Source organism: Anguilla rostrata, chromosome 2 (assembly GCF_018555375.3).
Source record: "Anguilla rostrata isolate EN2019 chromosome 2, ASM1855537v3, whole genome shotgun sequence".
NCBI lineage: Eukaryota > Metazoa > Chordata > Actinopteri > Anguilliformes > Anguillidae > Anguilla > Anguilla rostrata.
Window position 1 is genome coordinate 8,524,329 of NC_057934.1, and position 25,713 is coordinate 8,550,041.

A 25,713-nucleotide genomic window follows, 5' to 3' on the forward strand; every position below is an offset into this window, starting at 1 on the left:
AATTTGTTCACGTTTTCGATTTTATTTTCTCGTCGGTTAGTGTTCAGAAAAAGTCCTTTTCACTGTCGGTTATGTCGGTCCCAAATGGCATTTTTTTTTTTTTTACAGGATTCTACTGTAAAAATCTGCGCAATATTCAATGTCATGAACAGGCCTTAACTTTAAACAAAGATCAAGCCTTACACAGACCACCTACATAGACCACGGAAGTTAAAACATTTTCTAACCGCCATATAATCTGCGTTTAAGATTAAAACATGACCAAGGAAATGTTCCTTTATCTGAACTGCATAAGAACTTAATACACAAGGCCCATCTAGCCTCCTCATTCGCCTACAGAAAAGAACATCCAGTGGCCTTGTCAACCCAGGACATGAACATCTGGAGTCTCAGAGCAACATGACTGTTCCACAGACAGGGAACCCTTTTTTTTGCCACTTCTGATATCAGTGCAGAATTTGCCTAATCCTTATACTATTTCACCCTTTTCAGCTGATAAAACTCAAGTTTGTTTTGTCACTTGTAACAAATACAACTACTACATTGGAGTTCTTACTCCTACTCTTCCTGCAAAAAATAAGCATAAAGATCACACAAGTGCAGAGAGCTAGACATGAAAAAGATTTCATAGATCACTTTGTTAATCCCTTTCGTGAATTTCAGAATCTCAGTAAAATCATCTTTTAAAAGTCTCCTCTTGCCGCATGCATCATTTTAATCCACCAAGTCAGTCCCAGGTTTCTGAGCCAGACATCAGATGTACTCGGTCCAGTTATTGAAAAACCGGTAAAGTCAGATATGTGGCATTGAAATATATTCTCCGCACGAAACCAAAAATTCCACCCGGGATAAATGAGCCTAGAGCGCATGAACCGGCATTGTGACCGGAAAATAGGAAAATACACTGAGGAAAGCGCTTTGAGCGCAAACTCTTCCCAAATCACACCCTGCCGGGGCTCTATAATAACAAACAGCCTTTAGATGGCATCCGCCGAGTTGAAAGTTATTCATTTTCAGAACGCTTTTGAGAAGGGGATCAATGCGGGGTTTGAAGACGGAAGTGTGTGCGCGCGTATACAAATTCAGACTATTTCACAAAGTTCCCATTTTGCCCATCATCACACACAAAAACCAGAGAACTGCTTCAGAACGTTCTACTCTTAAGGAAATGCAACTGAATGCATTTTATTGAAATATATTATGAAGATCAGAACATACTTAATGTATAGGCAAATATGGAAATGATTGCTGCCTTTGCATTTTCTGTGAAAGTTCACGGATGTGAAATATAAATTGTATTTTCCAAAAAAAGATCATTTCAATTTTAGTAAGAGCATTCGTGAAATCAATATGATATGCAGTATCAAATGGAGGTACTGCATGGTCATCTTCGCTTCCGAGAAAAGAACTTCACTGTCACACAACACTTAATCGGTCAGTTAAAGCAGCTCTGGGACCAGGATTTGGGTCCCCCTGCAAGATATTAAAAGCAGCCACTGAAAGAAACAGAAATATACATCACATATTCTTACTGTTTATAGCTGTTGCTGTCCTACAATATACCGCACTTCCAAGCTCTGGCCCTACTAATGTATGCTTATGTAAATGAAGCTTTAATTAACACACATTATGACATCACATGCTAACCTATACTGCACATCGGGGCTTAGAGAGGGTAGATGTGCCAGCTGATTTCTGTAAAAAGTCTACAGTGCGGTTGCCAGATACAGCCTGAACCTGTATTACTCATGACTTTATCACCGATGTCAGATCAGACTAATGCAATAATTAAGAGCATAAGACGGTGCGACATCCCCCAAAACAGATTGGCCCCTTGGTGTACATCTCCGATACAGGCAATCAAATAATATCTGAGCAACACTGCCCTCTATGGGGAGGTTTGTGGAACGCACGCGCGAAGCTCACTCTTCGACAATTACCGCACACAGAAGCATGACACAGTTTGGCTACAAGTACAGAAGGATCACAGAGACGGTTTAGCTACAAGTGAAAATTTAATTTAATGTGCCCATACAAAACAACCTCTCCGTCCGCATATGATTTCTACAGCACCACAAAAAACAACAAATCTCCTGTATAAATGACGACTGCAATACCTAACAAAAAAAATCTCTTAACTGGGTTCCTTTTTGTTCCTATTTCAATTATTAATTTTATTATTATTTTTTTGAATGACAGGGAGAGGAATCAAAACCCCCAAAAAACACAGAATTATGAACTGAGAAATATGAACACAAGCCGACACTCGAAAACAGAATCTCAGATATGGAGACAGAGAATCTCGTACAGGTGTGTAAACACAAAACTTCATTTCTAAAAAGGTGTTTCAAAAAAACAACAAAAAAAAAAAACAACAAAAAAAAAAAAGACTTAGTCATTTCTCTCTGGGCTGTCACTCCTACGCGGACTTCCTGATGGGGAACGGCTGAAAGCACAGAAGAAGAAAAGGAGGAAAGACGTCACTTCACGTGCATTTCGTCGCTTTCAACGTTTGTGTGATAAGATCGCGGTCAGCCGCTATACTCTACCTCCTTTGACAGGGAAGGACATACCTTCGTTTTTGAGGTGACGATCTAGATTTTGACCGGCTGGGGGGAGGGGGAGGGGGCAGAAGTGTTAAAAGGTCACACTTTAAAATAAGTGGCAGTTCAAGGTTTAATTAATCCGATGCTCAAATTCCATGCACTGCTACTGGATTAATACGCACTCAAGAAGGGTATTAAAGAAGCAAGAAACAGAATTTCAAATGACTACCACTTATTCCAAAAGGGTTACCTTTTCTCATCTCTATTAAGTATTCACTGCCAGAACCCTTTATGAAATGACTGATCATAACAAAAAGATCCCTCTATTCATATGGTTGCCCCTAAAGATTATGCAAGATAAGGAAATAATGTGCAAAGATTTTTCAAGAGAACATTCCGGTTAGTCATGTATGATTTATACACCCATGAGCTTTGATTGTGAGCAAGTTTCCAACATCAAATAAAGTTGCTGCTGTAAGCAATTTCCCCATTTTTAACAGTGAATACCAAAGACCACATCTGACACAGTCACTGCCTATCGACTGAACTCAACAACTCCAGAGCATCACACTGTTACTAAGCCACTGCGCAGAAAAGCATGCGATGCATGCGATAAGCTTCAGCACAAAAATGCACGCGATAAGCAGCTACACAGAAAAGCATGTGACGCTTGCAAAAAGCCACTGCACAGAAAAGCATGCGATAAGCCACAGCACAGAAAAGCATGCGACGCATGCGATAATCCTCTGCACAGAAAAGCTTGCGATAAGCCACAGCACAGAAAAGCATGCGACGCATGCGATAATCCTCTGCACAGAAAAGGATGCAACGCATGCGATAATCCTCTGCACAGAAAAGCATGCGACGAATGCGATAAGCCGCTGCACAGAGAAGCATGCGATAAGCTGCTGCACAGAGAAGCATGCGACGCATGCAATAAAGGTTGGCTCAAAGCTAAATCCCTTCTACGGCAAACCCTAGCGCGGCGTACACGGCGAAGTGTGGCTAGAGAGACGGCTCACCTCCGCGCTGGAGAGCCAGACTTGGATCGGCCGACAGAGCCAGACCTGGGAGAAACACAAACGCACAATAAACATGCACGCGCATACACACACACGCTAGCCTTTCCCCCTCAATCCTCTGAAACAGAAACTCAGGGTCCGTGCTGATAAAGCACCACAGAGCAGAGGTGCTGATTCACCGGTCAATATCATGACCTGACCCATTACAACTGCTCCCTACATCACCACTCTTATTCCGAGATGCTTTACGTACCCTAGACCCGCATCCGTGAAGGCTTTTAGTCTGTCAGGCAGAACACCTGGAGCTACCTCAGGGTCTGTATTCATAAAGAGACTGAGAGTGGGAGTTCAGTTGCTTTTTTTCCCCCCACTCATGAAGAAATTTGTTTAGGATATGAACAGGGAAAAGATGATTCATAAATATGGGCTGTGGGCCATCTCTAAAAGAGGTTTTTTTTTATTTTTTATGTGAGCTAGAAGTATATCTTACAAATAATATGAGGCAGGACAATTTCACTTAAAAAAAATAAATAAATAACTAAAATAAATTAAAAATTTCTGAGATTTCGAAAAGTATGATATGCTGGCGATAAAAGGAAAAGGGCCTTTACCTGCTCCTTGGGCGGGAAACTGACCGGGACCTGGACCTAGACCTGGACTTAGACCTGGGGAATAAACAGGAAGAGAGAGAGACAGAACTTCAGGAACTGCTTAATTCATTTGGACCTGTGACTGCAGCGGTGCCTTATCGCTCCCGTGCAGGGACCGGGACCGGGACCGGGGCTCACCTGGTCCGCTTGGGAGTCACGGACCTCGACCGCCTCGGGGAATTGGAGCGAGACCGGCGAGGAGAAAAGGATCTGGACCTGAAAAAGAAAGGAAGGCGTTCGAAAAGGTGCAGAGAAATATTCCCACAGAAAACACGTCTGAAGGTCCCCAGAGAATTCAATGCAGCACGTTACAAAACCAAAACATGCAAAATAATTTTCCATTCTAAACATTGGGGAAAATGAGATGTTTCCTTTTAAATAATTAAAGTACATGACCCAGGTCTGCTCTGGATTAACCAAAGGAGGCCCCAACACTCATAATGCTGTGCAACCAGGGTAAATTATTTTAAATACACACGTTTGAAATGTGAAATGGACTGTATGTATCCCATACTTAATACAGTTTGCTTTGTTTTTTGGTATGAATCACGCCTCAATGCGTCTACAAAGCCATTTTGGTTATAGAGAAAGCAGCAGTTGAACATCAGGTTTCAAATACAGTATCCGTGGAAACGGGAAGCGGCTCACCTGCGGCTGCGGCTCCGGCTGCGCGAGCGGGAATAGCGTCTCCCCCGGGAACGGGAATGCGATCTAGAGCGGGACCTGACCACATCACGGGAATGGACCAATCAGCACGCGGCAGTGCAGCGCCGCGCGTTAGCACACAAGCTCAGCCTGCCCGCTAGCACAACAATCACGCTAACAGAGCTCTGGCACTGTCCCTGTCTCACAATGGCTATGGCAATACGTACAGGAGAATTAGCATTACACGTACACAGTACAAGGTTAAAACAAGAACACATCAGCCTTACACATTACTGCAGTCTGTCTGGTACAGTATGTACAAAAATATCTGCGTAAAGCAGGCACTTTCAAATTTCATTCTCTCAAAATAAAAAGGTAACACATTACATCTACTCTTTAAGTAGTTATGGAGAAATGAAAAACACAGTAATCAATTAATTAATTGTTACTTGAAATAAACCTTGCAAGTTTGCAGGTCGAGCCTCTTTGGAACCGAGGTCTAGCAGATCTAGGCGATCTAGAAGTATCTATCAGCCGATCTCTCTCTGCATCTAGTCGTGTTCTTCGATTTCTAACGACGATCGATCGCACTGACAGCCAAATCGCTTGATTGAGGCTTGATAGGAGGCCTTTCTAGACGGGGCGGGGTCGCGTGCGGGTCGCTCCTCCGTTAAAACCGCCATGGCCCAAAACCGATGGCCAAAATCTATGGGGTTGGCCATCATCTTGGTGCCGAGCTCGCGTTTTCTGCCCTTTGTGAAATGGTTAAAGGTGCAGCTAGGAGTGGCAGGCGGCTGAGAGGGGGGGAGGGGGTGTCTGGCCTCTTATGCGGATCACCTCAAGGTCTAGAAGGATCGTAAGTGTGGAATTTGCTAGATGCCTCATGAAATGGCAAAGGCTCGTGACACCCTGAATCAAACGAAGGAACCTGTAAGGTTTTGGACCAGGTGGATTATTAATATTGCAAACAATACATTTGAAAAAAAATAAATGTGTAAAAAAAAAAGAAGAAAAAAATCAAACAAAAGAAAGAAAAAAAATACGTCAGTCAACAAAAGCAAAAAAAAAAAAAACAGTTAACATTAACTTTTTGTTTGCTTCTTTGTTTTTTAAAAAAAATGCATCATTCACGTCAACATACAGTAAGTCAGTCAGCATTCTTCCAAGTTCAAGTTTATTTTACAGTTTACTTTTCCACTGGCAATGAAACAGAGACTAGTGATGGCAGACTGAGGCTTCATGAACCCAGAAATAGGCATGGGCGGAGCTACAATGAGCTGTCAATCGCTCTTCACACCAATAAAAAATCGTAACGATTGGCTAAGAGCTAGCTAGTCACTCACAGCGTACGGTAGCCCCGCCCATTTCTGCGGTTTTATGACGCGTCATTCTCCCATCGCTCAGAGCGACTGATAGCCGGGTAGAAAAAAAACAAAACGGAAAAAAACGAAAACTGAATAAAGGACGACGTGGCGCGTTGTGCGGGCGCACGTACCTGCTCCTCCGTCGCCTACTGTAGCGGTGGCAGTCGTAGGCATAGTGCCCCTTCTCACCGCACTCGTAGCACCTGTCGTTGGGATCGAAGGGCCGGCGGGTGGGGGGCCGGTCGTAGCGGGACCGCCTGGGCATTCCGGTAGACAACTCAACTCGAACGCGAGAGCCACAAATTACCCTGAAAGAGGAGGGGGGGGGGGGGGGGGGGAGGAGGAGGCAGAGGGGGAGGAGAGATTTCTAAACCACACTGGAAAATCCCGGATAAAAACGCACACAAGGCAAGACTGAGAAGGTGGAACCAGGTGCTGGGAACAGGTGCTGCATCGTTGGGCGCAGCTGCGACGTTCGAGACCCAAACGTTCTGTTCTACACCGTTTCTGCCCCCGCGTGCCGGTCCCGCGGCTGCTTCCAACCGGCTCAGCCTGTCGGCTCGGTTTTAAGAGCTCTCCAGGCCAGAGAAGTCGTGTGACAGCCTTCTGATATTGACAGATTAAAAGAAATAATGATAAATGCTACAAGCACTCCTAAAGCGTCTACGTACACTGACACTTGCTGGAAGAGAATGTTTGGCGCATGTCACTGCGGTTTGTTTTTTGGAGAAGAGGAGATTCTTGTTTGCGGCAAGACTGCAAGAAACGCCCTGAAACGGGCAACTGTAAGGCAAGACAGTTCCCACAAGGGCCACTAGGATAGATTGGCAATTGCTTCTGTGAATGAGCTACAGACAAAGAAAACTTCTCTTATTAAAACAGACCTGCACAATCTATTTTAAAAAGGCCAAAACATTTATCAACATTAAAGGCATACTATGCAGGATTTTTCAGCCTGTGTTTACAATCAAGTCTCCAACCCTGTCTACTCATTCCGAGTACTCGACCAAGTCACAGACACACAAATTCATCAGAAACTAGTTACATTTCTCCCATCATTAGGCTATTAGGCTACATGGTCTGGTCGGCACCACGAACAGGACACGTACAAATAATTTGAAAACCGGACATTCCGTTAAAAAACTGTACATCTGGCAACCCCAGCTCCATAGCCAGAGGTAACCTTACATACGGGTCCAACAGAAAACAAGCCAGCTCCAGTCGCTTTACATCCCCTTGATGAACATCAGCTGACGCCACCCAGGAAAAGCAATTCCAAGGTTACAGTAACTCTTGAATGAGTCCTGTCGGCTTGTCGTTTTGCTTCACTGTATCTGGGCAAGTACAGCGGCTAGTTAGCTATTGCAATAAACAGGTTCTGTAGCCACACCCACCCATCCCCACACAGACAAAAAGTGCCACGCCCAGACACATCCTGAATACATGTTAGAATAACAAATATAGGTAAAGGTGCACAAATTCATAAAGACAGAGATTGCCAGGGCATCATAGATATGCCTTAGCATGGTCATTTTATAATATATAATATTATTTTAAGTAGCCTAAAAATCCTGCACATATGCCTTTAAATGAACACATCAAAATCATCTCAAATAAAGCTATTAAAACGAGTTGCTTTATAAAATAATTTCTCATAAAATAAAGGGAAAGCTGAACATTCTTTGAAATCCATATTACAATTAAACTGAAGTACCAACGGGCCAGAAGACTATTACACAGATATGAAGCATGTTTTGAGGTTTCTCACATCTTGGTATAAAGACCGATTTTCCCTTTCCTGAAACAGCTGATTTGCCTTTTTGACTACAATTATTTTGTGCCAATTTACACAGTAAGAGATAACTTATTTCATTTGTAATTTAAATATGATAAAGGATAACTGTTAGCCTACCGTTTCCCACAGTAGAGCTGGAATCTGGCTGGCTCATTATACCCCTTTTCCCACTGTAGAGCTGAACCAGGCTGCTTCATTACATCCCTTCCCCACCCGTATTCATACCGAACTGTTCAGGATGCAACTTTGGGTTTGGCACATGCTGCAAACCCAACCATCGCAGTCTTGCTTTAACACACTTGTGGAACTTTTTTTTTATTTTTTTATCATGAAGTCAAAACTGCAGTACATACCAAACCAATATTTTTGTGTACCATCACTCCCCTCGTCAGGCTGCTGGGAAGTAAGAAATTTCAAAGGTGCGCTTCTCAATATTCTGTAGCTAGTTCTCAGTTAAGCAACTGAAAAACTCAAAATCAGCCAGCAACTTTCGTACTTTGGTCAAATATGAATTTATATATGCATTCCTGTCTATTTGTGATAACGTATGTACGAGCGCGATAGCTTATCTACCAACCGCCGCAGCGACTTACGTTGAAAAAAAAAAAAAAAAAAAAAATTTTTGGTTCAGACTATCTTGTGTCTCCTTACTGTATGCTACTATAGTAAAGGCTTTTTATCTACATTTTATTCAATGGACTTAAGTGGACTTGATCCTGAGTTTGGTTACACTGTTGTAAGTCGCTCTGGATAAGAGCGTCAGCTAAATGCCTATAATGTAATGTAATGTAATGAACAGAAAGCACTTCAGCATGTAGCTCAATATGTACAAGTTACATCATTCTAACCAGATTTGATACAAACTATGCAATACAAAATGTAAGTACAGCTGTGCTCCATGACAGATTTTGTGTCCCTGTATCTAAATTTGAGCTGCCTTACTGCTCAGGCATAAGCCCATTGAGTTTTGCCAGCCTAGTCCAGTATGTTACAGCATGGCTTGGCTCAGCACAGTCAATAAATGGAAAAGCGTGTAACCCTGTGTTACCCTGGAACTGCTTTACAAACTGCCAATCCTGTCATCTATCCAACCAGCCAATCATAACTAAAACAGGGCTCTCAGAAGCCAGTCCTGGATGGCCACAGTTTCTGCTAGTTTTCATATGATCTGATTGCTTATTGACTGACTGGCTAGAGTCCACACACCTTGTTTCCAAGGCCTAAACTGGCTGCAGATTGGAACGAAACCTCAAAACCATGCAGACGCTACAGCCGTCCAGGACTGGAATTTTGGGTGCCTTATACGAGGCATTTTTTTTTTTACCAGCCAGTTATACATCGCTACTATTAACTGAAATTACACAAAACTACAGCATTTTGGGCAAAGTACTTGTTTATAATATGCACAAACTTTTTCCCAGCTTGCACTCATTTAAAATTAATTTCATCTTGCTTGATAATCAACTGCAAACAAATACAGTTGGTGTATGCTGGCTAAACTGCTAACTGAAATGCTCAGTCACAGAATCTCATAATTAAAAACAGAAGGCGCTGCTCATATTAACACGTGGAGCTTATATTAAAAAAAATTTTAAAAATCAAATTTTAATGCAGTACAAAGTAACGCTTCTATATTTCAAAAGAGCAAATTACTTCAATGTTTTTTTTGTTTTTGTTTTGCAAACGTCAATCAGAAACCCTCTGACCACTTTCAGTGCATTCAAACAAACGATTTGTGGGCATGAACGTGGAAGCTTCCAGCGCAGACTGCCTTCCAGGTCTCTCGAGGTCTGGACTAGAGCCAAAATGGGGTCTTGCTGTCATTCTATAGACCCACCAGATACTCAGCTCCTGAGTTCCTTACATCCTCTCTGCTTCGTAAATACAGGAGGTTCCAGTTGGTAACTGGACTCTCTGGTGCTGTATTACAGTGCAGAACATCCATTGTGATGGTACTCTTCTTAGTCACTCCGCTTAAGCAATTTTCAGAAGAAGTGTGAAAACAATGTTTCGGCAAGAACGGGAGTGAGACAGAACTGCTCCATTAAAAATATGGAGCAGAGTTTCTCGTGGGTCCATATAATCTGTGGTGCCGTTTACTTAGTTAAGGTCTTGATCTCACAAGGCCAAGACTGGAGCCAACATCTCAGCACTCAGTACTTTTCGTTTAGGTAATGTCCACGTCTCTCGAGGTCTGGGCTAGAGCCAAAATGGAGTCTCGGTGCTGTTGACTTAGTTAAGGTCCAGGTCTCTCGAGGTCTGGGCTGGAGCCAAAATGGAGTCTCAGTACCGTTTCGCACTTACTTGCCATCCAGTCCTCGGACAGCATCCTCTGCGTCTCGGGGGTCTTCAAACTCCACAAAGGCAAACCCTGGAGGATTCCTAGCAATCCACACCGTTCTCAACGGTCCATAATAACCAAACGCCCGCTCTAGTTCTCCTTTCCCAGCACCTGTCCCAAGGTTACCCACGTAAACCTTAGTCTCTGGAAGGAAGAATAAGAAAGTGGCGCTGCAGTACAGGCGGACTCAGATTCTAGCACCGCAAAGATAATGCTTCGCTTTCTCTCCCTCCTGCACGAGTTTTCCCTCACAGTCAACTGCAAACAGAAGTCAAGTCAGGGTTGAAATCTGGGCTGTAGTAGTCAGCATTAGTCAGCGTTTCATCGGATTTCGGTGTTCTTTGGGGCAATCGTAACGGCTCTCTTGCCACTTGCCTATGCGGTGGGTAGATTCATTTGTATTCAACAGGGATACAAAACGGGCCAAAATATTTCCTGGATGTAAGTCGATAGTGACTCAACATTCGTTTCTTACATCAAATTATAATAAGAAACCCAGTAACCAGAGATACAAACTTCTAGGTTCAGCCCCATCTTGACTACTCGTTTCAGTCTGACTACTGACTTCCAAGAGTTCAAATCACATGTGAAAAAGCAAATTTAACTCCAAATCAGCTGTCAGCAATCCCAAATATAAACAGAACTATGGCAAACGGAACCAATTCAGTGTCTGTTTACTGTAGGTGAAAATTTTATTCTGGTTTATTCGTACTTCTAAAAAGCAGCACAACTTCCTTTTTAACCAAACTCGGTACAACGTAGGAGGAAAAAATGCAAAGATTTTTTTCCACCCGATTCATTCTCTCGGCTCATCTGAAAATGTTCACGGGGTTAGACACGCGTTTGCAGGGGTTTCCAGATAATTACACAGGTAATTTGCTCTTTGAATTATAAGCGATCTGTAAAATTACAGTTATACAAGTCGACACTTTGCACTTCAATTATCCCCAAAAGCGAAGCGTGTCTGAGGCCATTCAAATGACATTCAAAACTTGGCTCCCGTTCGACTGGAGACCAATCAAGGCTGGAAATTCTGTTAACGAGGCTCCTTCTTCTCAGTTCTCCATCAGAATTCTGATGCGCCGTATCCAAAACTGAAACAGTGGGTGCTGTGAGAGAGGCGAGCACTTTTTCAATTCAAATGTTGGCAAAGCAAAATAAAATTTAATTGACATTAAACTGGGAGCACAATCCATATCATTTATACCCTTTTAAAAGACTTGTCACAGACTGTAGTGAAATGAAAAATGACAGAGGCGGTTTCGCTACGGGGAAAAGCCCGTAAGGTAGATGTGAGATATCTTGGATGACATCACCTTGTCTAGTGTTCAAGCAGACTGGCCCTTTTAGCCTTGGTTTGTTCACTGCCTTTGTTTTATAAGGTTTGTTGGGCAGCAATAGCTATTTATAACACTAGCAAATTTACTGCTAAGGAACATAGGCCAATATTGCTTTACTCCGGGGACTACAGTAGAAACATTTCCAAGGTAACAGTGGCTATAAAACCGCTATACTAATGTACTAATGCAGCGCAAGATGCAACTGTGACAATCAAAGCATATCCTGGCCAATACAAGTTGCTGTAATAGAAGTGATTAATGCTCATATTGCCGGAAGGTTCCACAGAGTGCGGGTGATCAATGTGATTTATATACAGAACGACTGCGTGCATGTAGAAATCACTCTTGCTAAATAGCTGTCCTCTGCTGTTCCGAACTCATTCTGCGTATTCCGGAAAGCGCAGACTGGGAGAAGCATTGGCACTGTGTCAACACTGGGAATGGAGAAAAATGCCCAGGGCTTCAAGGAAGCACGTCAACAGCCTGAACTCCCAAACCCAAAATCGCCAAACAGCTATTTTTTCTAACAGCCGCAATATAGAGGTTCAGCAGGCTGTTATTTTTTATGACAACTTCCAAACACCGTGCCATTTTGCTTAGGAGGGAAGTATTTACTTTCCCCCCCACCCCCCACCTCCATGAAAACATAAGCCTACACTGTACAATTCAACTGTGCAAAGACATAGATGTACGACTGTACTGGTGAGGGTCTTTTTCAGAAACCGTGAAAGCAGACCCCTTATGTTTTATATGGATTCGCATCTCCCAGCACATTTCCACTGACCTCAATTTGTTTCCAAACCACCAAGCTAACGAGGTAGCGTAGCACGCGCAGGTTTGTGTGCAAATGTGCAGCCGGCTGAATGGAGACTGCATGGGTCGATATGAAATAGGCCTCCATGAGCGCACTACTAAAAGGCAGATGTAAACTTCATGAATATGTAAATAGAGCAGGGATAGCAAAGACTCCAGTGCCTGTAAAAAATTCACCATCCAGATTTTTCCAACCAAGCAAACACTGGGTGTAGTGCTATGCACTTGGCTGGGTTGCAGCGGTAAAAATACTGGTGTCTTTTCCCAACAGAAATACCTTGCTTTAAATTTTTCAAACTTACTTGAGACTGATCAAATAGATGTGAAAAATGGGCTCCTATCTAGCAGGCAATTGAGAATGGTAGCCCAAATATCATGTAACCAAACCAGTGTTCAAACTATATTTAACTGCAACTGTATTTCACTTACGATACTGATTGATAAAGTGTTTTTCATACAGAGTGGTACAGGTGCTTTCCAATTAAACAAGAATTAAACACAAGCAGATAAAATAAACAATTCATTAAGATACATATTTTTTCATGTTTCAGAATCGATTATCTGATTTCATAGCTACGGTGGACTGATATTTTTGTTATACATTACTTGTCACCACACTACAAAAAGACAGAGGCTCTGGAAAAAGTACAAAGAGGGGCAACTAAACTGGTTCCCGAGAAGATATTCAATCTTTTCAGATTTAGCAATGAGGGAAGATTTGATTGAGGTTTTCAAATTCATATAATGTACGAGCAAGCTACCAAAGATCTTATGTCTGAAGAACAAAGGGGCGCGTGTAGAAAAGAGTTCATGGTGAATTCCGCAGAGTTTAAGGAAAGGTTTAACAGAGCACTGTCAGTCCATGCAAATGCTTAGTTATGTCATATAGTAGAGGCAGAGACCTCAGAGGTGTTGAAATCAGGGAGACACAGTGCTGGATGGACTGAATGGCCCGTTCTCCTCATTATGTATTCTTATATGTTAGATGGACCGAATGGCCTGTTCTCATTATTCATTCTTATGTTCTAGATTGGCAGAATGTTCTCCACATTATGTTTTCTTATATTCTAGATGGAGTCACAGCACATTGCCTGTATATGCCAGGAGATGCCCTGGGTAGCTGTGTGTCCTTCAGGCATGTACATAGAGTAACAAATCAGTCTCAATCCAACCACTCTAGCAATCATTCGCATCGTTATGACACAGGCCAAGCACTCCCATTATATAGTGCTACTATTGCAGGATTTAATCTACTTTCTGCCTGTAATATTCCCCCCCAAAAATAAAAGTATTTTTTTCAAATATCAATATGCAATTAGGGAGTGACACACTTAATATCAAGGGGAGAGTGGATTTTAGACTGAATTTCATGACAAAATAGCATTCTTTAGAAATAAATGTGCCCAACATGACATCACCTATTAGACCAAAGAACACAATTTACCAATTTCTGCTGAAAAATATCAGTCTACTTGCTTTCCTATTGATGACACAAGAGTTACAAATCCTTACCCTGGCCAGCTCATTACAGAACGATGGATGCTAACCTTTCGATGATTGCCTATGATTTATCGGTTGAGTGTGTAGGTGTGTGTGTGTAATTGTGTGGGTTTTCCACTGTGCAGCCATATTCAGATCAGAAAAGTGATCTTCACAAATAGCCTTTGTGATGAGCAAATGCCACTGATGCATTTGTGCTCCAAAATTTGATTTGTTAAAAGCATCTCTGCAAGCAGTGTACCTTTACATTCTACATTCACTTATGCTTGTCTGTTATAAAGTAAGAGACAACTGACAGTGCTTTGAGTTTTAATACCTTACTATGGTCCTCAAACTCACCACTAGCAGTTTAAACATTAAAACCAGCCCTACAATACAGAAATTATTTTTCATTTTCAGCTGACGTCAATTAATAAATGGAATATCTGTAGAAATAGCTAGCATTTTGGGTGGTTTGGCCATTAAGATTTTTTCTGAAGCAAACGGCTTCCTAGTAACATATTTAATCAACACACAGGCCTCCAGCTCACAAAAGGCTATAGAGGAAATTGTTTCAGTGCAGCAGTACACATGACTACCCTTCCAGAAAATGGGGAATGTCAGATCACTGGACCACTGAAGTAAGGAGTCATCTGGTTGTGTACACCTGAGAAGAGCACTCATCCCTGTAAACAGCTAGCCTTTTAGCAGGATTTACAGTGGAGCCCAAGGGGCAATGCCAACTGCAGCATGCTATGTGCATACAATGCACAATGCAACTGCAATGCACTGTGATGTCACAATACTTCAATGTGCATTATTCTTTCACTTTCGTTTTTTTCTTGAGTATTTTCCCTTCGGCAGTTAAATAAATAATAGGCTTATCGTGCCTATGAAGTGTATATCAACATATGAAATTACCTTACACTACAACTCCTTCATGGTAAACTAGACTAAAGCAGGACAAACTGGTTAGCACTCTCACACATTTCCTGTACCATGAGGTCCCGTCTCAACTCCACTGGGTGGACTACCTCATTAAGGACTATAATGGGAGTCCACACAAACCAACCAGCAATGTGATCAAAAGCCTAAAATCTCACTGGTATTGATTGGTAGTTAAGACTCAATCTTCTACCGTCACGCTGGTATTATCAAAATTGCAGCTGCTTAGCGTTTAACGTTTAGTTAATTTAATTAAACTGAAGACTTTGATGTTTGCAAGAAAATTAAATTGAGAAAAAGGTTAGCTTTGAAAGTAGTGTCTGTCTTATGAATTGTTTATTTTCATAAATATACAAGTGGAAAATGATGGATACACAAAGAATAGAAAATATTTGCCCGCAAAATCATTTCAGAAAAACTGGTTAACGTTCACTTATAGTCAATTATAAAGAAATTTAATTAACATTTCACCGCTTAAAAGAATTCACTGCTCTAACAAAATAGTAAAAAGATAAAGATAAAGTAACCATTTTCAAAAATGACATATGTACCACTAAATATATTTCATGGAACCATTAATTTGTGGTTTAATTTACTTGTTTAACTAATGTGGTCATATACAACCAATATGGGTCATTCCCTTTTTAAATCAAGGGATGGATTAAAAATGCCGAAATGATCAGGACACTACTGCATTGCTTCCAAAAACCAACTAGGCAGGTTTGTTTGCTTAAAACACTTTTTTTCTTTTTGAAACAACATAATACTGTGTTGGTATTCACATTTTTTTTGTCTCCAACAATATACCCAGCACCTACAGAGCTCTGTATGTACACACTGGCCTACTGTTAACAGTTTTGTACATAAATAATAAGGCCTTCACATTGCAAACTTGTGCAGTTCGCTTTATGACTAACTGGGCAATGTGTTAGCAACAATCCAATTAGGAGACGTGACCTAGGCATTAACATACTATATACACCGCTGAAACTTACTGACACAGTAATCTAATTAAAATTAAATGGGAAAGAAGATTCAGTTTCATTTTCCTAAACAAACAAACAAATAAATAAATAAATAAATAAATAAAAAATATAGCACGTAAACATTTATACTAAAAGGTCTTGGCCAGCAAAATAAACTGCCTACCACCCCATTTCCTCCCTACAGCTATTAGATTCCTTAATGAAGCAGATGTCTGTTTTTTGGCTTGTACACTGCAGTGTAGTATTGTGAATCACTGTCTGTACCAAAAGGCAATGTGTGCGGGTGGATGTTCCTTCCTGAATGACGTATACGTGTTCTGCTCCTGGTGGAAATGTGAATTTCCCCACTGGCGATCAAAGTACATCAGTTAATACACTCGTCCCAAAGCCTACAGCCAGCAAACACCAATGACAAACATATATGGGGGAAAAGGTAGGAAAATGTTAGGGCTGGCATAAAAAGTAGATAATAGTATTGTGCCAATCTGTCTCTTTTTCTGACCAACTGCATTTCTAGTTAAAAAATTTTTTCAGAAGGATGTGTACATTTTCTATTGCAGTAGGCTGAGAAGCTGACAGAACACCAGCAGGCTTCAGAGTGCTCAGGGGGAACCGCAGCTGTCACACAAGCATCAGTTTGAAAAGGCCTGACCTTAACACTGACCCATGTGCTTCTGTCCACTTACATACTTTCAGCTGCTGTTGTGTTTAATGTAGGTCTGTGTGATTATGGCTTCAATACTCAATGAATGAAAGGCCATGCAACATTAAGTATAATTGAACAGAGGTAATTACTGGCATTATATGTGGTAAAACAAATAAACCTAAATATACACATTGGAACATCCAATCTATGGGATGTGCTACTGTATGTCATGTATGCCATATATCTGGCCAGTGCCCTCCTCCCATCGTCAGCATCCTGTTTTAAGTTGTACATATGAAATAACTAATCAGTTGGCCCAGTTTTCATAACCTTTTTCTTTTCACTTCCGTACGACATGAATTCCATGAAATCACAGTTTGACTAATAAATTTCTAGCTAATGCTGGAATGCAAACTTGCCAATAATCTGAATAATTTACAGCAATTATAACTATATGTACCAGGTAGCATGTTTGGTGGGGAAACGAATTTTAAAAATCAGAATAAATATTACTTATTATTTGAATACACGCACCATCGTTACGAGGAGCAAAACAAAAAAAAATAGACAAAATATTCAACGAAAACACGGCGACCATGCAGATGCCCTCGGTTTAATGCCGTCTGAAAATGCCACGACTCGTGTAGCTAGACACCTGTGCCTCATTATCAATGCTACGTAGAGTTACGTTAACGTACAGATCGAGTGGTCTTATGACAGGCTGAACGTTAACAGCCGAACTACCTGTACAGTTTCCCAGATCAAAATCAGAATATCAAATAACGTTAAACTCAATAAGACAGCAGATGCCAAAACGTAAACGTGTTTGAATTATACGCGCAACGTTTGCGCGGTCTTTTTAGCTGTTGCCGGATTGCAGATTACTATGGCTACTGTAGCAACGGTCATGCTAGCTAGTGCTATATTGATCACTGAGGGATTAGCCTATCCATCGCGACATGCTAGACTAGCTACAAAACAATCAGGCTACAACTAGCCTACAGCTATCTAGCGCCGCGGAACCACCTTACAAATGAATCCACGACTGGCTTCTATAAATGTCTGCGACAAATAGTCAACATTTTGAATACAAAATACCAGTAGGTGCGTGTGCCAAGGCTTTTCTGGTTACATCGCCGACATCCGAGATTTTCTCTGCGTGCGAACACGCATGGTTGCTAAATTACCTAACTAGCCGCCATTACAGCTATCTCGCTAGCTAGCTAATCAACATACTGATAGATCGTCAAACAAAATGTGATGAGAAAGCAAACACCCCATGTTTCCAGTTTATACTACGTTGTATAATATATAAAGTAACATTTCTTGTTGTCAAACTGCCCACATATTAGCGCTTACCTCCGTACCGTCCGTATCTAGACATGACCCTTGTACGACAACCGTTTCTCTCTCTGACAGGGAAGCTGTATCCATCCGTTTTGCGCGTGCCCACAAACGTTTTTTTTTTCCCCCTCAACACTACAAGCAAGCGAAATGTATTTTATACTGCCATGGTAGCGACTTTAGGGAAACGAGATAACAAGAAGCCAAGATGAACATCTTACAGCCAAATCTCATGAGTTCAAAAATATTTACAAAATTAATCGCATTTTCTAATTTTAAGAAAATAAACAAAACATTCCATCGGTCTGTACCGGAACAATTCGACTTGTAGTAATTGTTTCCATCGACATATTGTGCTGCTACACTTGCTTTGAAAAAATTGCCGCATGGTGCTCTGGGAAATAATCGTTAGCGTTTGACTCGTTGTGACGCCTTTGGAGGTAGCCTGTTCTGCCGGTTTTTTCCTTTATTTTGCTAGCTACAAAATTGTTTAGTTATTCGAAAACTTTGTTTTTGACCACTTTACTACATTTTCTTCATTAAAAGTCGGCAGGAATTATGAACGAATGGTCTAAGAAGAACCCACTAGAGTGGAATGAATATGTAAATAAAGAGGTGAAAGTGACAGCAGACGAAAAGCATGAGTATCAAGGTTGGGTTTGTACCGTGGACCCAGTCTCTGCAAGGTGACGTTTAACTTCTTCAGCTATCATATCTCAGTATTACGTTGAAAATTGCACCTTTACGACTTGTGTTCTGCACTCTGTTTGGTAACTAGCTAGCTCCACGCTTTAATTTACCTGCAAGCTTAGCCAGGTAGTCGAAGGGCAAGCTGAATTGATCTCAGCATTATGTGATGTGGGTAGCTGCAGACTTTAGGTCGCGTTAAGTTAAAACGAAACACTTGACTGTTCCAATGAGCCAATGGTGTGCAAATGTACCTTGAATACGAGGGGAAAGTAACTGAACCATAGACATTAATCGAACTTTTCATGTTTTCCGACTTGTTGCCATTTTAACCTCTCTTACTCTCACTCTCAGTATCGTCTTGGTGAATTTCCAGAACACTGGGAAGGCTTCTGTCGTGGTGGTGATGGGCCACGCAGTAAGAGAAGTGGAGATTCTGAAAGAAGGCGACGAAGAGATGGCGAAACGATTGAGCTCTTTGTTCATGCCCGAGGGACGCCAAGTCCTCAGCACGGACGAGTTGAAAAGAAAGAGGGAATGCTTGCGCGCGTGGCTTGAGAAAAATCTGATTCCAGTAACGGAGGAGGGTGAGACGCTGCGTGTGGCTGGAGTGTTGACTGTGAATCCCCCATACGGCTCACAAGACTGCTGCAGCTCCAATGAAATTATACTTTCCAGAGTACAGAGTCTCGTGGAGAGTAATCCTGGTCCGGAGGAAAACTTATAACACATCTCACTTCTGTGAGAATGAACTACAGGCCCTTGGGTTGTTCAGTATACTGTTGTCATTTCTCTCCCTCTCTTTCTCTATGTATATTTTTTGTTTTGGCAAGTACTGCTTTTGTATAGGGTTCTAAGCACAACTTTATATAATTCTGTTATTTGATGTATGGCATTGCACATCACAATTATGGCTTTGTCATTAAACTTTTTGAATCGATAATTAAACATTCCCTGTTTTCTTATTCAAGGGCAGTTTTTTTTTTGCAACAATATTTCAAAATATAAAACTTTAAAAAAAAAAAAAAAAAATAAACTTTGTCTCCCTCATTTTCCCTCTGAGTTCATTTTGACAGTTACCTGTTGGGTCACCCTGCAAATGCCAGTCGGGGTTGTCACCTCTGTGGCAGTACTGCTTGCTTTTTTCAGTGTGAGATCCTGCGATGCCGGATGTGCAGTGTAGTGATTAAAGGCTTTGGCTCTTAAATCCCATGTTTAAATCCCAGGTTCATTACATTACATTACATTACATTACATTACAGGCGCTCTTATCTAGAGCAACGTACAACAAAGTGTATAACCATAACCAGGAACAAGTGTGTTCAAAACCCTAGAGGGAAGTGCAGGGAACGACCGCATAGTTCAACTTGGACCCTGTAGGTTAATCTGATTAACACAAACAAAAGCAGCAACAAAGCAGTCTATGCAAATAATACAAGCAATAGTTGAGTAGGCACGAGTGCAATAACTAAGTCAACTAAGATAAACAGCATACCTAGCTACAACCCTAAGATTATATAGTCGATTAGAGACTACAGGGAGGTAGGGAGGGATGAGGAGAGGTGCAGCCTGAAGAGGTGAGTCTTCAGCCGTCACTTGTTCAGCGCTGCCCCTGTACCCTTGTGTCCTTGGTCCAGTAAAATCACTTGTATAGATGGATGTTATACACAAATGTGTTATCATCACTATTATTGTCATTACTTGGTGACTGTACTGTCTGATGTATAATTCTTTTAAACAAAGTGCTCTGTGTGCCTCCAAACGGAAGACTTCTGGCGGCAAAGCAGGCCGAGGTGTTCTGTGTGACCCACCGCTGCGGCTGAGCCAGATGGCCGTTTTTGGCCGGAGCAAAGTCCCGCTTCTTCAGGCTCTCTCTCTCTCGCTCTCTTGCTCTCTCTCTCTCGCTCCTTCACGCTGGCTCTCTCCCTCTCTCTCCCCTCGGCCTTCCCCTCTCGCTCCTTCACGCTGGCTCTCTCCCTCTCTCTCGCTCCTTCATGCTGGCTCTCTCCCTCTCTCTCTCGCTCCTTCACGCTGGCTCTCTCCCTCTCTCTCGCTCTTTCATGCGGGCTCTCTCCCTCGCTCCTTCACGCTGGCTCTCTCTCTCTCTCGCTCTCTCGCTTCTTCACGCTGGCTCTCTCTCTCTCTCGCTCCTTCACGCTGGCTTTCTCCCGCTTCCCCCGGTGAGAGAGCTGAGTCTGGGAGGAAGCGCGGCGCTGCTGACAGCAGATTGAGCGAGGCTTAGCGGGGATGAGCATGAATAATTAAATCGGAACAGTTTCTTCTGTTATTCTTCCAGATTAAAGAGATACAGTACAGAGTGTGATGATGTGGGCCTGCTGGTAATGACTGCAATTTACTGCAGTGTCACAAATGAATTTATTCAAGTGACATTGGTTAACATTATTTCTTATTCATCACAATGAGAAACAGGACTGCACAGAATGTGTGTCTGTGTGTGCATTCTGTTAAAATGTGTGCTCCAAAAATATATGATCATGTTTTTTTTGCAAAGGAAAAACCATCCTGGCCTGGATTTACAATTGTACTATTGGATGTTTTAATTTGATTCTGGAGGAGATTATGTCAGATGGCCTCAGTTGCCATTGGATGGAAAGTTGGAAACTGAAAGTAGCAAGCTGAAAACAAGGCTGGTACTCATGATAAGGAGCAGCATAATATTTCCAATTCACAAGACCCGGGACAGGCATACTGGCTGGACATTGAAGAACCCTAAATCCTGGTGCCCTTTTTAAAAATCTTTATTTAAATTAAGCTTAATGCCCAGTAGAGGGAGTCCCTTGACATTTAAAAAAGCCCCCATGTTGCCACTGACCAAGCTTACCTACCAAAACAATCTAAAGTAGTTTTTTTCAGTGATGCTATTTCTTCATAAATGACCTCGAAGACTTTTCTTTGTGTTAACTTCATTTATGATAATGAAATAATACTTAATTTTTTAAAGCCATCTTAGTAGACAAGTCCCATCGTGAAGATGACTAGAAATAGGGTTTAGGGTTAGAATTATGGTTAGGAATATGGTAAATGTGAGAGTGAGGCAGGGTTTATGTTAACTTTAGGAGCTACTTAAAGGGTTATTCATTGATTTTGGATGACTCATGTTTTTTTCACAAGTGCAGGGGTGCCCAATCTTATCCAAAAAAAGTGCCAATTTGGGTGCAATGTGTTTTGCTTTTGTCCAGCACTAAGACACCGGATTCATTATTATATCATCTGTAATTAAATACGTAGACCTGCGGTAGCTCTTGGTCTCAGCAATCCAATTTGTCAGATCAAAAGGTAGGCAGGCGTCAGGTTTCATCCGACAGGATGATACGAGTTCACAATCCGCATGCGCATTGAGCCTCAAATAGGAAAACTGCCTTCAAAGAGGCTCAGTCCATGAGCGTTGACATGTAAATTCACGATTGGCTATATGCTGTTGCTATGGCGAAGGAAGAATAAACATTTAGGGGAAGAGGCAACATGATGGAGTTATCCGCACATGCTGTCTTTCTGTAGTATTGCCTAATTATGTCTGGTAAGTAAACGGCTTGTCAGCTTTGGGTAGGTTGCGAGTGAACGTAACAAAACTTTTTATTTCGGCGCTATATTGGTGGTGCATCGGCTAGCCAACGTCAATACGGTAGTGAAAAGTACATTCAACAATGTAAACTAATGCGAAATACCGTTAAATGTTTAAACTGTAGGCTATAGGTAGGCTACAGTATGTATTGTATAGAGTATGATGAAGAATTAGGATAAATTGTTAAACAAAATTTATTTATTATTTTTTTTAAATAATAGTGATTGTTGTTGTTGGCTCAAAAGATGTAACTACAAAGTTGCAAGTCAACCTACTACAAACATGCATGTTTTGGAAACATTTAACTAAGGTCAGCCTCTGTGAAAATTTCTAAAGCTTCTGGTGAAGATAAATCATGCTGTCTTTTTTCAGAAAAGAAAAAAGAGAAGAGTGTGGAACCAAAAGGTAAGTGGCAAACAAGTATTCTGAGGGTAATCAAATTTTAATATTTTATTTTTGTCATCTAAAGCTACAGCAACATTAATTTTCTTTGCGTTTGTATTTTAAGAATCTGTGATTCTGACGGCGTCCTACATATTTCCTAATGGTGATAAATACAGTAAGTAATTTGATTTGATTTGAAGTATGCATTTCTATATTATTTTGTTCAGTCATCCCACACTTTTTTTTGGGTCTGTCGCTGAGTGTATATTTTTCACTGTCAGGCGGAGAGTGCAGTAGATCCCCCGAAGGGATGGTGAAGAGAGAGGGTTTAGGGACTCAGACCTCGGCTAATGGACTCGTTTACACAGGGGAGTGGAAGGACGACAAGGTACCACCATCATGGGGTCTCAAACGGCTCATTAAATCGACTTATTCACCCGAAGCCCTGACTGTGGGACGACACACAGTTTAAATTCCACACGTCCTGCACTTATCAGACCCGGGTGAAATATGTATTTTACTCGCTTACTTACCTTTAACGGGTTACGTGCCATTGAAATCTGAAAACACCCCAGCAGTCCCTGGAGAAATAATTCAAACAAATGTTAATAATCAAAACATACAGTAATATGAAAGAGCAAAATGTTCAGTATTAGCGACAAAAGACATTTCTTTAAAAAACAAAAGTGGAAAGGCAATAGGCACAAATTCAGCTGTTGTCTGTTAAAGGGTTAAAGTATTTCGAATAACAACTTGACCCAAGTCTGTTACTGATTCTGCGGCTTGTTTACTTTTCAGCTCCCTGGTTCCTTAATGAGAACACTGCTGCTCCTTGCAGTTTAGCTCCTCATTGAGTTTATATTTCTGACAGACTGAGCTCTGTAATTTGTGACCCTTTTTTTGTGCGTGTGCGTGTATGTGCGTGTGTGTGGGTGTGCATACGTGTGTGTGTGTGTATGCGTGCGTGCATGTATGCATACGTGTGTGTGTGTGTGTGTGTATGTGCGTGCATGTATGCATACGTGTGTGTGTGTGTGTGTGTGGGTGTGCATACGTGTGTGTGTGTGTGTGTATGCGTGCGTGCATGTATGCATACGTGTGTGTGTGTTGTCTTTTTATCTGGCTCCTCGTCTGGCCCTGCACTCTCAGCTCAACGGCAGGGGGAGGCTGGAGCTCATCTCCGGGGCCGTCTACGAAGGGGAGTTCAAAGACAACATGTTCCACGGCGAGGGAACCTACACCTTCCAGAGCGGATCCCGATATACCGGGAGCTTCCACAGAAACAGGTGAGGGAACCTACACCTTCCAGAGCGGAACCCGATATACCGGGAGCTTCCACAGAAACAGGTGAGGGAAACACAGCGAGGTGGGGGCTTGAGAACGCTAATGCGCTTCCCAGCAACGCCCAGCTGGCTTCCACTGCTGCTTTTGCAAAATGGTTGTCACTAAGAACCAGAGGAGGATGGGATAGGATCCTCCTGTTGACTCTCGATCCTTCCCATGTTCCTTGGTTCCATCCATTATCTATACCCACTTATCCTGGTCACCATTCACTCACACCTATGGGCAATTTTGAGTCTCCAATCAGCCTACCTGCAGGTACTTGGACTGTGGGAGGAAAGTGTAGTACCCAGAGGAAACCCATGCAGACAAGGGGAGAACATGATACTACTCCACACAGAAAGGTCCAGGCCAAGATTCAAACCCGGGACCTTCTTGTGAGGCGACAGTGCTACCCACTGCACCACCGTGCCGCCTTTCTGTTGGTTCCACCAGGGGAGGTTTCTCTTACCATTGACATCCTGGGCTTGCTTTTTGGGGGAGGGGGTGATGGGATGATAGGCTGGAGAGTCTGCCATGCCCATGACGTGCGTCTTCTGAAAGGCCCCTTTTGCTTCCCGCAGGTTAGAAGGTGAAGGAGAATACACAGACGCCCAGGGGTTAGTCTGGACCGGAACCTTCCACGGCACGTCGGCTCCAGCCCTGAAGCTGAAACTCAACATGTAACAAGCCAAGCCCTCGGCCACCTGACCTCCTGATCCCTCTGCGTTCCGGGCCTCTTTCAGAAAAAGGCGTTACATTGAGAGGCAGACAGCAGGAAGAAAGCAGTGCATTGTGGGTGGAACAGATCAGCGTTATCCTCGCTCACAGACACTGAGACGTTTATTTAACATGGCCTTTTTCCACGGAAGCTCCTGTGTAATAGTGTTCCAATAAATCATTGCTAACTGTGCTAAACCATTCAAATTGGTTCTGGGTGGGGATTTGAATGTCAAAATAAGCCACACTTTAATAGTATTTCTGACCCGAGGTGAAAGTCACTTACTTATCAGTCTGTTCTCCCAGTCATTTGCACCCAGCATGCTCGCTGCTTCATCCTCCACAGTCGATTCGGAAGGGGGGGGGGGGCGGACAAGCGCTCGCTCTCCTCTGACACGTGCGATGTCGAGCTGCTGCTTCTTTTCACACCGCAGTCCTCCAGCTGCGCTCAAACAGACGTGAGCCGGAGGAGGACTCTTCATAGCGGCTTGAGCAGGTTGACTGCGGGTTCAGGACTGACCAGCGGGGGTCGCTGGTGAGCAATGAGACCCGGTGATCCCAGCTGACTAAACCCCCCCCCCCAACATGCTATGTGAGCGCCATTGGATTACTGTGTATGGCATTAATTAGCCTTCTGTACCTGTCTTTTTGAATTATTACCAAATAAAGTAAGTCATTCAGTCAGCAGTGTAGTGTAGTGTACTGCTTAGGAAAGTGTGTTTGTATCTGAGGTGTTGCCAGTTCACCTCCCAAGTGGGACACTGTCATTGTACCCATGAGCGAAGGTACATACCCTGAATTTCTTCAGATATCTAGCAGCATGTATTATTAAAACTGTGTGTGTGTGTGTGTGGGTATGTGTTTTCTGAATAATTCCACTTTTCCACTTTTGTTGTTTGCTCGGGAAAAGAGTGTCTGCTAAGTAAATGTAATAAAATGTAATGCAATTTTTTTCCCAATTTGCTTCAGTTGAGTCACATGAAAGGAGAACTCGTACACACACGGCGCACACGTCTTCCGTTTGTCTTTCTTTGGCAACCGTATCCAATGGCAGAATGGCTCTGCCCTGGGAATCGATTACCTTGATGCAGCTATCCGTTGAC

The 25,713-nt window shown here is 42.3% G+C and overlaps 3 protein-coding genes across 6 annotated transcripts; 2 read left to right on the forward strand and 1 right to left on the reverse strand.

Moving 5' to 3' along the window:
- Nucleotides 1–1,996: 1,996 nt before the first annotated feature.
- Nucleotides 1,997–18,203, reverse strand: LOC135244976 (serine/arginine-rich splicing factor 7-like). Of its 4 annotated transcripts, XM_064317702.1 has the most exons (10): nucleotides 17,932–18,203; nucleotides 10,327–10,507; nucleotides 6,359–6,535; nucleotides 4,867–4,941; nucleotides 4,357–4,434; nucleotides 4,180–4,233; nucleotides 3,822–3,902; nucleotides 3,569–3,613; nucleotides 2,574–2,609; nucleotides 1,997–2,446 (listed from the first exon to the last, which is right to left on the reverse strand). In XM_064317702.1, the coding sequence occupies exons 1-10, from the start codon at nucleotides 17,954–17,956 to the stop codon at nucleotides 2,392–2,394; spliced, it is 807 nt and encodes a 268-aa protein (XP_064173772.1). In that variant the 5' UTR covers nucleotides 17,957–18,203; the 3' UTR covers nucleotides 1,997–2,391. The 4 variants fall into 4 exon arrangements, with proteins under 4 accessions (XP_064173772.1, XP_064173780.1, XP_064173788.1 ...); XM_064317710.1 differs by lacking the exon at nucleotides 2,574–2,609; XM_064317718.1 differs by lacking the exon at nucleotides 3,822–3,902 and having other exon boundaries at nucleotides 17,932–18,174.
- Nucleotides 18,204–18,289: 86 nt separating this feature from the next.
- On the forward strand, nucleotides 18,290–19,551 carry gemin6 (gem (nuclear organelle) associated protein 6). Its single transcript, XM_064317735.1, has 2 exons — nucleotides 18,290–18,602; nucleotides 18,958–19,551. Exons 1-2 carry the CDS (start codon nucleotides 18,475–18,477, stop codon nucleotides 19,328–19,330), a joined length of 501 nt encoding a protein of 166 aa, XP_064173805.1. The 5' UTR covers nucleotides 18,290–18,474; the 3' UTR covers nucleotides 19,331–19,551.
- Nucleotides 19,552–21,874: 2,323 nt separating this feature from the next.
- On the forward strand, nucleotides 21,875–25,562 carry morn2 (MORN repeat containing 2). The gene is made up of 6 exons (XM_064317747.1): nucleotides 21,875–22,141; nucleotides 22,559–22,591; nucleotides 22,695–22,745; nucleotides 22,852–22,958; nucleotides 23,720–23,856; nucleotides 24,475–25,562. Exons 1-6 carry the CDS (start codon nucleotides 22,135–22,137, stop codon nucleotides 24,575–24,577), a joined length of 438 nt encoding a protein of 145 aa, XP_064173817.1. The 5' UTR covers nucleotides 21,875–22,134; the 3' UTR covers nucleotides 24,578–25,562.
- Nucleotides 25,563–25,713: the final 151 nt, after the last annotated feature.